The following is a 16,175-nucleotide window of genomic DNA, read 5'->3' on the forward strand; positions in this document are numbered from 1 at the left end:
CCGTTTTGTGGGCGCGGCTAAGGAGGGGGTGTCGCGCGCCGGGAGGGGGCGTGGCCGGCGCGAGCCCGCGCGAGCCCGCGCGCGCGCGGCAGCGAGTGGAAAATTCCATCGGCTGCGGAGCTTCCCGAGGGGGCGGGGCCAAAGGAAGCTCCGCCCCCCACTCCCGCGGAGGGTGGGGGGATGACCCCCCCCGTCGTGCCTGGCGCAGTGCGGGGGGGGGTCCTGGGATCCGAAAACGGGGATGATCCCCCCCACCCCGGGACCCCCATCCTGCCCCATGGCGGGGGTGCTGTGGGTGTAGGAACCCCGGACACGCAGTGCTCCCCCCAGACCAGCAGAACCCCTTCAGACCCGCAGAGCACCCCCCAGACCCGCAGAGACTCTCCCAGACCCGCAGAGCCCCCCCAGACCCGCAGAGCACCCCCAAGACCTGCAGAGTCCCCCCGGGACACACAGAGCTCCCCCCAGGCCCGCAGAGACCCTCCCAGACCTCCAGAGCCCCTCCCTAAACCTGAAGGGCTTCCCCAGAGCCGCAGAGCCCCCCCAGGCTCCCGCAGCCCCCCCCAGCAGCTCAGCGCTCGGTACCCGACGCTTTTGGAGTTTCCCTTCACGGCAGCCCCTGGGGATGGCGGCGGAGGGGGGACTCGGGGACAGGGGTCCCTCTGAATGTCTCTGGAACAACCTGGAATCCTGGGATGCGGCACCCCCGCGGGGCTGCTGGCAGAGGGGGGCATGTGGTCAGGGGTCCCTCTGAATGTGCCCAGGGCAACCCGGGCTGCAGAGTTTCTGGGGGGCTGTTGGCAAAGTGGGGGATGCTCAGGGGGAAGGATCCCTCCAAACCTCCCTGGGACAGCCCAGGATGTAGCACCCCCGGGATGCTGCCGGCAGAGGGGGGCTCAGGGGCAGGAGTCCATCCAAATGACCCTGGGACAGCGCAGAACACTGGGATGCAGCACTCCCGGGATGCTGGTGCTGGAGAAGGTCTCGTGTTAGGCGTCTGTCCTGATGACCCTGGGACAGCCCAGACCCCTGGGATTCAGCATTCCCAGGATGCCGCTGCTGCTGGAGAGGGGCTCAGGGGCAGGGCACCCTCCGAATGTCCCCGCTGGCGAACGCCCTAACACAAACCAACTCATCCCACACCCTCTCCCCTCGAAATTCCATCTCTGGGAGCCGCAGGGACACCCTGGGGATGCTCATCACCCGCCCACGGCCCCACAGGCGATCCCAGCACGGGGGGGGGGGGTGTGCGAAGCCCGGGGGGGGCCCTCGAGAGCCGGGGGGGGCTCGTCGGGAGGCTCCGGGCGCGCCGGCTCCGCCTGGCCCCGCTCCCAGTTTGCTTTGGGGACTGTTGATCTTGGCTCCGGGGCCGCGTTGCTCCATCGGACAGCTGGTTAATGTGTAGTGACGGCTCCGCTGTGCCCGAGACCGTTGATCCCGGCCCGCGCTGTTATCTGCGCCGGCGGGAGCGGGATGAGCCGGGAGCGGCCGAGCCAGGGGGCAAGGGGGAAGGCCAGGCACCCACTGTGTGTGTGTGTGTGTGTGTGTGTGTGTGCATTGCATCTGCATCCCAAAATTTGAGGTGATGCTCGTGGAGGGTCAAAAATAGGAGAGGGGGGATGCTCCCCGCTGTGCCACAGTGGGAAAACTGGACCTGGTTTACCCTCTGGAAAACAGGGATGAAGCCCTGGGGCTGTGGGGGCTCCAGTCTTGGAGCAGACGGGGCTGAGTCACTGGTGCCCCACGGCCCCAGCGCTTTCCCACGGCTTGGGACTTGTGGGGCTGGATTTTCCCAGCCTGTCCGGTTCTCCTGGCTGCAGAGCTGCCCTGTGGTGCCATCCCAGCCGGTTTCACCTCCGTGGGCATCGTTTCAGGGCTCTGGAACCACCCCGGAGCCACATCCTCGTTGTGGGGGGCTGCTGGGATCTGGGAGAATCCCTGCCTGCAGTTTGGGATGGGGCTCCATCTGGAGATGCCACCTGATGGTGCCCCCAGCCCACATGTGACCTTCCCCTTGCACAACCACCACTCTGCCAGGGATTTGTCCCACGGGAGAGCAGGATCAGGGCTGGGATCAGGGCTCTGAGCTGTCCCTGCCACCTCCAGGCAGGGGCTTGGCCCCATTTCCCTCCATCCATCCATCCTTGTGCAACTCGTCCCGGGTACCTGGCGAGGCAGGAGGCGACGGGAAGAGCCGCACGCACACACACGGACACACAGGGAGAGGGAGAATCCAGGCAAAACGCCTCCCAACCCCCCGGGAATGTCCCCCGGAGCAAGAGGCCCCGAGAGCCACTTCGCAGCTTCGAGTGCTGCTGTCCCCCTGCTCCCGAATGCCAGAGATTCCAGCCCTAAGCCGCCGGGCCAGACCTTCGAGGCAGGATTAGCCGGTGCCCTCCGGCTGCTCCCGCTCCGGCCAGGGACGGCCAAAGCTCCGGCGAAAGAGAGAAGGAAAGAAAAGCCTCCCTGGGGAATTTCCTTTTTCTTTTCTTCCCCCTTTTTCTCCCCCGGTTAGAAGGGAGCACTGACAGCGGTTGGTGGCTGTGGGGTAATTACAAGTCCTGGCTTCCACCCTGTTTGTCCCCAGGCCCTCCCCAGTCTGGCGCTGCAGGAGGACCCGGTTTGGTCGGGACACTGCGGAGGAGGAGGAGGCTTCCCCCTGGCTCTCTCCATGGAGGCTCGGTCTTTCTTCCCTCTTTCTCTCTGGATTCTTGCTGACAGCAGCATCTGTCATCTGACAATACCTCCAGCAGCCACAGAAAGTGCCCAGGGGCCTTTGCTGAGCACGTGGCCTGTGGCCACTGGGCCACTGAGCCCCCTCACATGCCAGGAGGGCACCCAGTGACCCTTTGGCCACCGGGGATGGGAATTAAAGCTCAGAGGAGACAATCCCCTGCGCTTCCCTCCCGCGGTGCCAAGCAGCTCTGCTCCAGGAATAGGTTTATCCTGCCCCTGACCTCATCATGGCTCTGCCCATGGCCACGAGCTGTGCCAGGGCAGCGAAGGGAGGGGATTTTGGGGGCTGGCAAAATCCCTCAGCATGACTGTGGCATGGCTGGGCTTCATCCCTCTGGCCAGCCGTGGTGGCCTCGGGGTGTCCCCAGTGTGGCACGGCCGGGCTGAGTCCTATCCCATCCATCCTGGCTGCAAATCCCTCATGGAACCTCCTTGATGAACCGTGGGATCACCGCTCCAGCCCTTCCCTCACTGAGGGGGGAGACAGGACTTTCTCTCCGGCATCCAGCTGGGAGCCCACTTCCAAAACCAGCCATGAAACACCCCCCGGGCCGGGGCCCAGCCCACGGTCTGCCCGTGTCCGTGTGTCCCGCCGAGGCGCTGGGAGGTGGCGGGATGGAGGAGGGCGGCAGCTGCCGCAACCCCCCGCGCCGCTCCAGCTGTTTCCAGCTGTTTCCTTGTCTCCCTTTCCCTCCCTGGGGCTCTGCAGCACAATGCGGCCCCGCAGCAGCCCCAGATGAACCCGGGTTGGTTTTTATAACGATGTGCTAAGAGCTGTCTGTACTTTCTCCCTGCCCCAGTTCGTGCCGCTGGCTCCTCCAGGTCTCAGTGAATCCCTGCTCCCTCCCTTGGATTCCTGCTTCCCGCCTGGAATCCCTCTTCCCTCCTCAACTCCCTGCTCCCCTCCCTCCCTGCCTTATATTTTAAACAGTGAGGTACCACTTTTAGCAAAAATAGATTTTTTTTTTGGGGGGGGGGAGGCGGTGGGAGAAGAATGAAAAAAAAAGGATCAGTCCCATTTTCCAGTGGTGGAAGGCAAGGAATAATTTCCAGCTTCCTCCTTAAAACAGGCAGTTTGTGGCACCCCCAAAGCCGCGGCACACTCGCTTTTGGGAGGCCGAGATTAATCAGATCCATGTTTAACACCACATGGAGCCAGAGCATGAGTTCTTTGATCCGAAACCCAGAGCAGGGCTGGGCTGTGGCTGTCACCCCAAAAGCAGGGCTCAGGGAAAGCTGTGAGCAGCGGGACCCCCCATTAACGAGGCACACCGGGCCACCCCCTTGGATCCATGAGCACCAGGACCACCCATTAGTGGGGAGAGCTCTGGGACTCCCCATTAATAGGGTGCACTGTGCCATTCCCGGGCCCGTGAGCATCAGGACCCCCATAATGGGGTGCACTGAGCCAGAGTGTGCCCAGGTGGCCAACAAGGCCAATGGGTCCTGGCCTGGCTCAGGAACAGGGTGACCAACAGGTCCAAGGAAGTGATTCTTCCCCTGGACTCAGCGCTGGTGAGGCCACCCCTGGAGTGCTGTGTCCAGTTCTGGGCCCTCAGCTCAGGAAGGACAGGGAGGGGCTGGAGCAGGTCCAGAGGAGAGCAACGAGGCTGGGGAAGGGACTGGAGCACAAGTGCTGTGAGGAGAGGCTGAGGGAGCTGGGACTGTTCAGCCTGGAGAAGAGGAGGCTCAGGGGAGACCTCCTCACTCTCTGCAACTCCCTGACAGGAGGGGGGAGCCGGGGGGGGTTGGTCTCTTTTCCCAGGCAACCATCAGCAAGACAAGAGGGCTGGGTCTTCAGCTCTGCCAGGGGAGGTTTAGGTTGGAGATTAGGAAGAATTTCTTTCCAGAGAGGGTGGTCGGACATTGGAATGGGCTGCCCAGGGAAGTGGTGGATTCTCAGTCCCTGGAGGTTTTTAAGATGAGACTGGATGTGGCATCAGTGCCATGGTCTAGTAACGGCAGCGGTAGTGGATCAAGGGTTGGACTTGATGATCTCGGAGGTCCCTTCCAACCCAGCTGATTCTATGATTCTATTCTATGATGCCCCCCAGATCCGTCAGCAACGGGACCCCCCATTAAGGGGGTGAGCACCGGGACTCCCATTAAGGGGGTGAGCACCAGGACTCCCATTAAGGGGGTGAGCACCGGGACTCCCATTAAGGGGGTGAGGACCGGGACCCCCCTCACCGCCCTCCCCGTTCCCCATCCCCGTGAGGGAGTGAGGGGAGCGGGGGCGTGACCGCGCGGGAGGGGGCGTGGCCTCAAAGAGGGCGCGTCCACTCCGGGGAAGGGGAGGGCGTGTCCAAATCGGGGAGGGGGGGGGGGGTGGCGCGTCTTTGCGCACGCGCGCTGCTCCCCCTCCCGCCTCTTACGCAACGCGCTCCGTCTCCGCCGCTCTTCCCCCCCCTCCGCCCGCCCCCCCCCCGCCGCGCGCGCTACGTGCGCGGCCGCGTGGCGCCGCCGCGCGCACGCGCACGCGCCTCCCGCCTCCCTCCGCCCCCCTCCCCGCCTCCCCCTCCCCTTCCCTCACACCGGGGCCGCCTCGTGCCGGGAGCGCGCGCGCGCGCCCCCGCCCCTCCCTCCTCCTCCCGCTCCCGCTCCTCCTCATCCTCCTCTTCTTCATCATCATCATCATCATCATCATCACCGCCACCACCATCCTCCTCCGCTCCTGCCGCTCCTCCCTTCCCGCTCCTCTCTCTCTCTCTCTTTCCGTGTGCCGCCGCGTCGCCCTTCCCGCCCCGCCGTTCTTCCTCCCCCCCCCCACCCCTCCTCCTCTCCCCTCTCCTCCCCGTCCCCTCCCCGCGCCGCCGCCGCCGCCGCCCCGCCGGGGGGGGGCCCAGCCCCGCACCCCCCGCGCTCCCGCCATGCCGGAGAAGCGGCCGTTCGAGCGGCTGCCCGCCGACGTGTCCCCCCTCAACTACGGGCTCTGCCTCAAGCCGGACCTCATCGACTTCACCTTCGAGGGAAAGCTGGAGGCCGCCGTGCAGGTGAGGCCTCCCCTCCCCCCCCCCCCCCCGCCATCCTCATCTTCCTCATCCTCTTCCTCCCGGCCCCCCCCCCTCAGGGGTCCCTTCATCTCCCCCTCAGGTGTGGATCCCTCAGCCCGCCGCCCCCCCCAGGGGTCCCTTCACCCCCTCAGCACCCCCAGGGGACCCCAGGCCCTCAGGGGTCCCGTCCCCCCCTCCAGGGCCCCGGTCGCCCCCTCCCCACGCGGTCCCTGAGGGACCCCCCGAGACCCCCTTTCCCCTTCCCCTCAGCCCCGGGCCCGGCGGGCAGGTGCAGGGAGGCCCCTCGGGGCCGTCCCCGCCCTCCTTTTCCATTCAGTGTGGATGGATAAACCCCCCCGGAGACCCCCCAAACCCCTCCCCAGCACCCCCCGCACCCCCCAAACCCGGTGGGGGGGCCCCGCCCAGCCCCGCTGCGGCCCCCGCGGGTCCCCCCGGGCGGCTCCTCCCGGCACAGCCCGGGATGTGGGATAACCCTGGGAACGCCGGGATCCGCCTGCCCGGGATCCCCCCAGCTCCCCTAAATCCATGGGGAGCCCCCCCGTCCCCCCGCACTGCCGTGCTCGGCCCCCGGCGAGCTGCCGGGAGCTCCATCCAGGCGCTCGGATGGCTCGGGATTTTGCTGGAAAAAGCCTAATTTATGCGGTGAAAGGAGAAGTGCCCGGTGTGGCACGGTGAGGGTAGGCCTCGGTGTGCTGGAGAGGCTGGGATAGCGCCGGGAAGGGGTTTGCGGACCTAAACCGCTGAGTTTTCAAGCCTTTTCTGAAAGGCAGAGACCTTCCCCGTGAGCTCGTGCTTCAAAGCCATAAATTTGTTTCATCACTTTGATGAAATCCTTGAAGTCTCCCAGTCATTCTCAGGCTGCTCTGCCACCCAAATTCGCCTTCCTGTCTTTCCTTGTGATTTGAAACGGGTACAGAACTGTAAGGGACAACTGGGTTGTTTTTTCTTTTTCCTTAAAAATGGGATGGTTGCACAGAGAGCTTAAAAAGCGTTCGAGGGAGATTTTTTGAATCTGAGATGGGAACAGATTTAAATCCTGGTCCGAGGAGGTGGTTAAACCTCGTTTTAAAATGAGGTAATAAATACAGTAAGGCAATAAACCTGCTGGATGTGAAGCACAGGTAGAGAGCAGAGCGAGTGACTCCCTGGGGAGCGCCTGTGGAAGGGGGAAAAGCAGGGGATGATGGGGAATCTTGTGACTTTGGGGACCTGGAGGAACCCGTGCAGAGATGAGTAAGTTTGTGTCATGTGACAGAAATATTGAAAACGTAAATCTCCTCGTAGATCTGCTTCTAGCCTGGGGTTTTGAAAATGCCAGCCCGAGAAATTCCCGATCTCTTCCGCCTTAATCCCGGCCACCTATTCCTGTCTTCGCACCCAAGGTGCTGCTCCTCAGTCCTGGTACAGCTGTGGGGCTGTAAATGGGATCACTGAAATCATCCAGGTTAAAAATAACACTCGGGGGGAGGGGAGCAGTGGCTTTTTAAGCCAGCCTTGCTGCTGAGGAGAGGAGTGTTGAACAGCAGCCTTGGGATCCCCGCTTGGATCCAGGGATAACCAGCACTCGGAGGCTTCCTCTGCCACTGGTGGCTGGCTTGCAGGTTTTAGTCCTGTGGAGGTGTTTTTAATATTGTTTGCCGTGCAGGGGGATTGCTCAGGGAATTCCTGGAGCGGTGGATACACCTGGAAATGGGAAATCCTGCACTTCCCCACCACCGAGGAACAACAGGGGTCTGACAGGTTCCAGGCTGTAAAAAAAAAAACCAAACAACCACCCCTGGTTCACATCCTGATGTTCCCACAGGAAGGAGGATGAAAAAAACCCAGAGGGCCAGGCTTTTAACAAGGATTTAACTATGTATCTTTATTTTGGATAACTTTTAACACCCTAAAGCAGGGACTCACCAGGCCGCTCCCAGCTGCTGTGGAAGGCAGGGCAGGAAGGTGGCTGAGGGGTCAGCGTTCACCTGCCTGGCTCAGGCTGGAAGTCTCCCTGGAGAGGTTTGCTGTGGCTGCAGAGCACAGGGAAGGCACAATTCCAGAAAATGAGAGGGCAACTGCTCTGCACCTTCATGGGGAGAAGAACAACCAGCTCACCCACAGCGCTGCATGGACAGGAACGGCCCCCTGAACAGAAAACAGGGACTGTGAGCATGTTCTTATTGAGCTGGGCTTGAGTGTAGGAAACAAAAAGACATCTGTGTGCTTTTGGGGTCAAACTGTTCAGGGGAGGACCTGTTGGCCCTTTCTACCTGCACCTGGTGGAGGGGAGCTCACCAGAGATGTCCTGCTTTCAGCAAAGCTTGGCATCATTGTGTGTTCATTGAGGCAAAAGGGATTCTGTGCTGAGCCACAAACTTTGAATTTTCCAGATTTTGGGTAGGGAAACACGTGTGCTGCTTCCTCTTGAAGATCCAGCTGCCGTTTTCCTGTAGCCAATCAATAATTACCAGCCCCTCAGCTCCAGTCCAGTTTGATTATGGCTGGACAAGCCATAATCCACATCAAGGACTTAAACCAGAGATGCTTTCTGACCCATGGGGTGAGTTCTGACACTTTGACACCAGATTAACCCCCCCAAAAAGGGGAATACTTTTCATTCCGTGCATCAGAAGTGATTTGTTTGCTCTGTTGTTTTGTATCTTTAAGAGCAAAGTGGAATTAGTGCAGGCTGTGATGTTTAGTCAAGGTATTACAAGTAAACACTTGATCATTCTTACTCACACCAGTAATAGGATTTACAACCCTCTGTGCAGAATTTTGGTCTTTCAACTCGAGCCCTAAACAAGTGTTGCAGCCTTGGCTTTGGGGCAGGACACTTGTGGTGGCTTTAGCACCTATAAATAACTTAAAGCATTCTGTCTTTAGGCCACAGTAATAAATGTTGCACTTCTATGGCAACTCCAGGTAATCTGCAGAGGGTAAAACCTTTTATGATCCAAAAGATCAGACCAGATTGATCTCGAGGCTTTAAAAAGGAGTGATACCTGTTTGTGGTTTATTGTGGCATTTCTGGTGTTCAGGTCAGGAACTGGCCTTCTGTCCAGTATTGCTTGTTTCTGGATAAAGGAGTGGGACTGAAATCTGTCTCTCTGACAGTTTAATTCTGTAGCCTTTTGGAGCTGTGCTTGGGAAGTATCTGGTGACCCATCTATTAAATCTTGTCCGGTTAGTCAAGATTTTTAAATAATATAATTAGTGCTCATATGAAGCCTGTAGAGTTGTGTAACAATTACATAAACTGACAGTACATAATTCCCATTTATCACTGTTGAAAACCCCCAAAAATCCTTAAATGAACTGTTTCCCAAGGATCCCTCATCCCAGCTGGGACACAGCGTGGATGTGGGAGAGTCCCAGCAGCAGCTCTGGAGCTGGGACAGAGGCGCCTGCTCACACTCCTCTGATTGTTCTGCCACTTCTGTCATCTTGGAGCGTTTGAACTTGATTTGTTGAGGGCGTGGGGATGGTTCTGAATGAGCACAATTAGGATTTTTCTGGGTGGAAATAAGTTCATTTGCTTTCTTCATCTGTTGGGCTGAGATTGAGCCGTTCCATCGGGGCCTGGTTATCAGTGCGGGGCACTCGGGTTACTCAGGGCAGCTCCACTTTTTTTTTCTTCCACTCTGCTTTTGGCTCCTTGGCAGGGCTGGAACAAAGAGGGGATGTGTGGCCCTTGTGTTCTGCAGCACCACAAACATGAGTAACCACCAACAGAAAGAAAACAGCTGCCCTCCTGAAGGTTTTTAATCTCTTAAAATTCGAGTCCTTAACACTCTGAACAATCACCTGCCTGGCACAGGGGGCAGAGCTCCAGAAGGGTGCACACTTGTCTCCCAACTTCCTGGTATTTCCCTGTGGATAAACTCCCTTGCCCTGGAGAGTGTGGTGGGGTGATTCATTCCTCTCACTGGAAACTACTCTGAGGAGTTTCTTGGTTGCAAAACAACTTATCTGTGAAGAGTTTACAACCCGAGGTACACAGCTCTTTTAAATATCTTTTGCAGTCCCTTTCATGTATCTTAGGGTATATTTAGCAATGTTTAACCTGTATCTGTTGCTTTTTATAGGTTGATTATGCAGTGTGTGCCAGCCTAAGGAATGTATAGTCTGATCCTGCTGGCTGCCAGTTAAAGATTAATTGTGACACTCTTTGTGTGTAATCCTTGAAAAATGAAGCTTGATGGGTGTAGTATTTGTGCTCAGTGTCTCCTGGGGAGAGGGGAAGTTGTCCAGGATAAATAATACATGGTTGTGTTATCCTGTGTTGTAACTTGCATTTCAGGCACATGAAATTAAACCTGAATTTGCATTTCCCAGCAAGTGAAAATTAAACCTGAATTTGCATTTCCAGCAAGTGAAAATTAAACCTGAATTTGCACTTCCAGCAAGTGAAATTAAACCTGCTTTTAAGAGTTAAAGGTACCGAGCTGAGTGTTCAAATCTGGTGCTTCAAAGCCAACACCTCAGGGCTCTCCTTGTGCCACCAACTCAAAAATAGGGGTGTCCTGCCTTTCTCCCCCCCCAGAAGGGCTCTTCCAGCCCTGTAATTCCCAAGGCTGGGAGGTTGCAGTGCTCATGTACAAAGGGATTTACTTGCCTGTGTGAATTTGACACCTCTGCACCACGTGTGAGAGCCACACAGGGGCTGGATGCTCTTTGGAATGAAGGGAATTTTTTCCAGTGGGCCAATCAGTTGCTAATTTTACCCCTCGGCTCCCAGAAATTTGCTGGAGGTGCAGATTAATAAATCTCTTCTCTCAGGTTTAAATTCTTAAACAGATACACCCCGGAACACAAGCGAGGTAATTTTAGTTGTCTATTTTTAGAGAGTAAATTGCTAAAAACACACGTGCTTGTTACAATGCTGCTTTTAGAAAAGGGCTGTGGGGCTGTGTGTCAAGAATTGAATTATCTGGTCATGTTTGTGGCTCTGCAGAATTAGTTTTGACTCCGGGAGATCTCTTTGGATGCACCTCATCCTGTATTTCAGGTAGGCTGGCATTCCACTGGAGCCATTCAAGTCCCTGTTCCTGATGTCCCAAGAAGGTTTTTCCATCAAACCCTTTTCCTGCTCTGATGAAAATCTTCGAGTCCTGTTTGGCAGAGCCAAATAATCATCATTTTTAGCTCTTCTGCCATCAAATGATGCTACCTTGGAAAACCTCTGGGGGGGAACTTCAGCTGTTACCTCCTGTTGGCTGGGATTTTCCTCCCCCCTGGTGTCTGTGCCTGGCTGAGCTCAACAAGTATTTGAATTCTGATTCATTTACTGGAGTTTCATCAAAAGCCAGAGGTTTATATTCCTTTATTTCAGATATTTCCTGGTGGTTCATCTGAGTTTTAAGTGTCAACCCTGGGCAGAGCTGCTCATTGTGGGCATTTAGATCTTGCTCTTCCCTTGATTAACCTCTCCTTGCTGAAGAGTACATTTATTATGTTCTAGGGCAAGGTGAAGCAGGGTGACAGTCCCACATATTCACCTGGGTAATTGCTTATACCTTATGCAGAAAGATGCTTTTTTTTTTTTTCCCCTTTAATACAATTTCATTCATGAAAATCACTCCGGGGGCAGAACATCTGTCTGGGAAAAAAAGCACTTCCGAGGTATCACTTCCAGCAAAACACATGGATTCATTCCAGGCTGTCCCTGGTGTCTGCAGCAATTCAGCTGCAGGTTCTTGTGACATCAGGTGGTCATAAGTTAAGTATGTTGGGCGGGTTCTGGTCCTGTTTTTGTTCTCACAGGTGTGCCTGTACTTCAGGATTTTAGTGGCTCAGAGGGAGGAGGCTCAGGCTGGAGCCCGGGGGGCAACAGGAAAGCTCCTTTTCCCCTCTGAACTCAATTCTGGGAGCCTCAGAAGGTGCTGGGCCACCCCACTGTCACAATTCCTGCCTGCACCATGAATTTCACCCTTGGTTTTTTTGGGGAGGCGGAGGATAAGCTTTTTTTTTTTAGCCTCCTGGTTCCTTTAGTCCCTCGAGGTGTTTCCTGGTTGTAAAACTGGCTTGATATTGGTAGGAAGTAAGGAAAAAAAAAAAATCCTAAAAATAGGTGATTTTTCTTTCCAAGGAGCCTCTGAATTGTCTCTGCTTAAACCTAAACTTTCTTATTTTGCAGGCACAGTGCTCCACTGAAAGTTGTGTCCTCGGAAGAGGCTGTTTTTTAAAGATCAAGCCTATTGTTAAACCCACATTGTCTGCAATTTGGACAGCTCTTAATGCATCTTGAACTCCGAATCCAGAGAGATTTGGATTTATAGATTGAATAAAGGTCTCTAGACATTTATAAAAAGCTTTTCTCATTCTGATTTTATTGTGTTTTAGAGGACCTTGAAAAACCCCAAACCCTAATATTGTGATAAAAACTGTTGGGCTCTGATTTTGCTCTTGAGGGAGTGTTGCAGTTGTTCAGTTTCCTGGGCACAGAACTGGTGAAAAAAAAATAAGATTTCAGGTTATAAGTCTTTGCTAGAAGCATCAGATCTACTCTCTCTCACCTCAGCTGTTGCAGTTGCTCGTTTTGTGCTTTGTTTTCAGAACCAGGTTGGGTTTGTTGGGTTTAATTCCATAAAGAGGCAACGTGGCTCTGCTGCACCTCTTGGTGTGACACCACTGCAGGGCTTGGAATGATGCACTAATAATTACACCTTTAAACCTTTATTTAGGAAATCAGACAGTCCCGTGGTTGGGAGTAAACCAGAGGGATTTGCTTCAGGAGCAAGGTTGGTGTCTGAGGTTGGGAAGGAGCTCCCGGTCAGGCTGGTGTGTGTTCCCCACCCTCTGTGGGCTTTGGATCTCCCTGGAAGAGCTGGTGGGAGCCCTTTGGCTCACAGGTGGATGTGGGAACACACCTATTAAGTTACACATTGAAATTTCTTAAGCCTCCTTATCAGTGGCTGGGCTGGAATCTGGTTTTTATGTCCCACATGACTAAGGGACCATTCCCGGCTGGAGCAGCTCCGCACGGAATCTCTGCTTCCGGCTCCTCCTTGCCCAGATCCCGGGCCCTGATGGCAGAGGGAGAAGTGTCTGCCCCAGCTGGGACACCTGAGCTGTTTATGGTGCCTTTCCATGCCATAAACCCGTTTCCATGGAGATGCCAGCGGGGCGAGCTGGGCTGGGCACACGGAGCAGCTCCTGGCCCAGGGGAACCAGCTGCCACTGCAGGGAGAATCCTGGAGTGGTGTGGGTTGGAAGGGACCTTTAGAACCATCCAGTTCCATGCAGGAACACCTTCCACTAGATCAGGTTGCTCCAAGCCCCGTCCAGCCTGGCCTCAGACCCTTCCAGGGATGGGGCAGCCACAGCTTCTCTGAGCAACCTGTGCCAGGGCTTTTCCACCCTCCCAGGGAAGGATTTCTTCCCAATATCCCACCTAACCCTGCCTTCTGGCAGTGGGAAGCCATTCTCTGTGTCCTGTCACTCCAGACCCTCCTAAATAGTCTCTCCATCTTTCCTCTAAGTTCCCTTCAGGTCCTGGAAGGCCACAATCAGGTCACCCCAGAGCTTCTCTTCACCAGGCCGAACAATCCCAATTTTCCCAGTCTTTCCTCCCAGCAGAGCTGCTCCATCCCTCTGGATGTTTCCTCCCCTGGATTTGCTCCAGCAGCTCCATGTCCCTCCTGTGCTGGGACCCCAGAGCTGGAGGCAGTTCCAGTTGGTTCCTGCCCTGTTCAGACACGGATACCTGGAATGATGGATCTGGGTGTTAACAGGCATTTTAAGGTTATAACAGTGAAGAAAAAAAAAGGGGTGGAAGTCCTTGTGCTCTGAGGAGCTCACTCTGGGGTGGGAAGCAGCTTCTTCGTGCACATGTTAAATCTAGTTGGCTGTTACAGGAATTTTTACTCCTTTATTTAAGGAACTGCTCTTGTCTCCTGCTCGAGATCGTGTGCAGGACTAGCAGGATCCCCAGCTCCATCCAGCGTGACCATTCTAGTGGTTTCAGCCATCGATTTCTAAATAATTCCCTCTTTAACTCCCAAATATTTTACCCCTTTGTAATTAATTTATATTTCATTGGAATTCCTCTGCATTCAAACAGAGAGCTGGCACAGCCCCACAGTTGATTCCTACGCCGGGAGCTGGCGCTTGGTAAATAAAGCAGAGTGTGTGGAGCCAAGAGCTGGCAGAAGGGAAGCTCACAGGAAAAGGGGAAGGAGAATCTCCTGGCAGATGTTTTTAACCTCGGAAGTGCTCACAGTGTCGAGCACCCCCAGGGGTTGTGTCTCTGCTCATCCCCCGCCCCAGGTTTTCGCTCTGGTCTCCCATAGATCATCTCCAGAGGAGGCTGACGGGCTCTCCATCCGTTTTTCATTGCTCTTGGATTGCCAGGCGTGTACAAGGGCTCTATTGTCAGCCTTTCAGACCCCTTTTTACTCGGCAGTTCATTCCCTTCAGTAATTTATGGTGGGATAAGGAGGCCTGGGATGGCTGAGCGCGGATCGAGCGCGTGTGTCCCAAGTGCTTCTTCACGGCTCCTGACCACCAAATCCCACCTCAGACGCTCGGGGGAGGGCTTCTGGGATGGATGGGAGGTGGGAATGCCTACCTCAGGGAGCTTTTCCTCCTGGTGCTCACGGAATCTCTCTTCCAGGTGAAAAATGCAACCAACCAAATCGTGATGAACTGCGCCGACATCGACATCATCACGGCTTCCTACGCGCCGGAAGGGGACGAAGGTAGGGATGGGGATCCTTTCCATCCCCGGCGTTCTGGGAGCCTTGATTCCACAATTACATAACATTTGATAAGCTCGGAATTCCTTATCTCACTTCCTCACTGCCATTTGCAATTATGTTAAAGAAGTTCCCTCAAGCCTGCATGAAATCTTGATGGGACACCACTGCAGGAGCTGGGAAGGTGCACTGATAGTTATATTTGTCAAAAAGTATAAACCTTTAATAGTGTTTATTGAACAAACATAACTGGGAACAAGCCAGAGGTATTTGTTCTGCTCCACTGTGCCCGAGGGTTGGAGGCAAAGGATGTTGGGCTGGTTTGACACTGTGATCTGACACTGCTTTGAACGTGATCTGTACCTGTGGATTTGGGAATATTGACAAAATCCGTGACAGGGATTAGATAAGGGATGTATTGATAACAGCCTGCAGAAGGAAATACCCACGGGGAAGGATTTGGGAAGTACAGAAGACACTTAGTTGTCACTTAGCAGGATGTTCTGAGCGTAGGGCAACAGGGAAAAGGGTGGTTGTGTGGAGGAGACAAGGATTGGGATCCAGCCCAGTGGGAGGCTGGAAGTTCCTGGGGAAATGGGAGCAGCAGAGCCTGTTGGTAACACTCAGCTGGAGTCATTGACTTCCCCAGCTGTATTTTGAGGAGATTTGCAAACACAAAAAGGGTTTTAGCAGCTGAAGCACAAAATGAAGGAGGTGTGCAAAATAAGCTCCATGAATGGTCTAACAGTGATCAAAGCCTTCCTGGTTTTTTTTACTGGAGCATTTGCTTTTTCAAGCCCAGCAGCTCTTTGGAAGGAGTCCCTGCCCGTGGCTTTTAAGGTCCCTTCCAAACCAAACCATCCCGGGGTTCCGAGGGGACTGTCTGCAACAAGTCTTTGCATTTAAATGGGTTTGACTTCTGTTACTTTTACTATAATATTAGAGCAAGCAGAGGGCTGTTTGGGTGCAGCAGAGGTGAGGAAGTGTCCCGAGGAAGCAGCTTTGGGAGGGTGTGTTTGGAAAAGCCGAGCTCAGCTCAGGAAGCGCCGGCACAGCCAGAGGGAAGGGAAGGACTGAGGGGCCTGGAGCTGGGCCACCCCATCCCTGCAGGGAGAGAATGGAGAGCTGTGCCCTACGTGCTCTGGGTTGTACCCTGGCACTCCAACGATCCCAGCCTTCCCCAGGGAGCTGGCTGGGAGCAGGGTGTTGCCAAGCACTGCTGGAGCTATTCCTGATCCTGAGGAAAGAGGAGATAACGAGGGGTAGTAAGAGCAGAGTGCACCTGGAGTCTGTTCCCTGCCACAGGCCCAACCCCCTGGGAATGGCTTATTTTACCATTGAGAAAATGAGAATAGAAGGGAAAAGTACCTGGGAATTAAAATCTCTTGCCAGCCAAATCAGAAAAAAATACGTAAAACAGAGAAGATCTTTTGTAACTTGAAAGTATTAATAGTTGAGCTTAACAGAGGCTTAAACCAAAGGGTGCTGGAATTGAGTTTCTCTGGCTTAAATTCCTTCCTTCTGGTTTTTTGGATAGCCCTGAGTGTGGCTCTCTGGACACTCAGGCCCTCACAAGCTGTGCTGTCATAAATGCTCCAGGTGTGGCTCTGCTGCACGTTCACTGTAATTATCCCCAGGCTTCAGGGGGTTAAAACATATCTCTGGGGTTGGGAAGGTGCCAAGCAGTGTAATGGCTTTGGAAGGAAAATTGCATGGAATTGGCAGGGTGTTTGCTGGCACCTGT

General features: G+C 55.0%; 1 protein-coding gene across 4 annotated transcripts in view; it reads left to right on the forward strand.

Moving 5' to 3' along the window:
- Positions 1-5,606: 5,606 nt before the first annotated feature.
- Positions 5,607-16,175, forward strand: part of NPEPPS (aminopeptidase puromycin sensitive) — a 41,103-nt gene continuing 30,534 nt past the window's right edge. For all 4 annotated transcript variants that reach the window (XM_027719653.2, XM_027719655.2, XM_027719654.2 and 1 more), the window contains exons 1-2: positions 5,607-5,729; positions 14,350-14,434. In XM_027719653.2, coding sequence (XP_027575454.1) covers positions 5,607-5,729; positions 14,350-14,434 — 208 coding nt within the window. The remainder of the gene's footprint in view (positions 5,730-14,349; positions 14,435-16,175) is intronic.

The sequence above is a fragment of the Pipra filicauda genome, unplaced genomic scaffold (assembly GCF_003945595.2).
Source record: "Pipra filicauda isolate LSUMZ 115617 unplaced genomic scaffold, ASM394559v2 scaffold674_size163209_pilon, whole genome shotgun sequence".
In the NCBI taxonomy this organism is placed as follows: Eukaryota; Metazoa; Chordata; class Aves; order Passeriformes; family Pipridae; genus Pipra; species Pipra filicauda.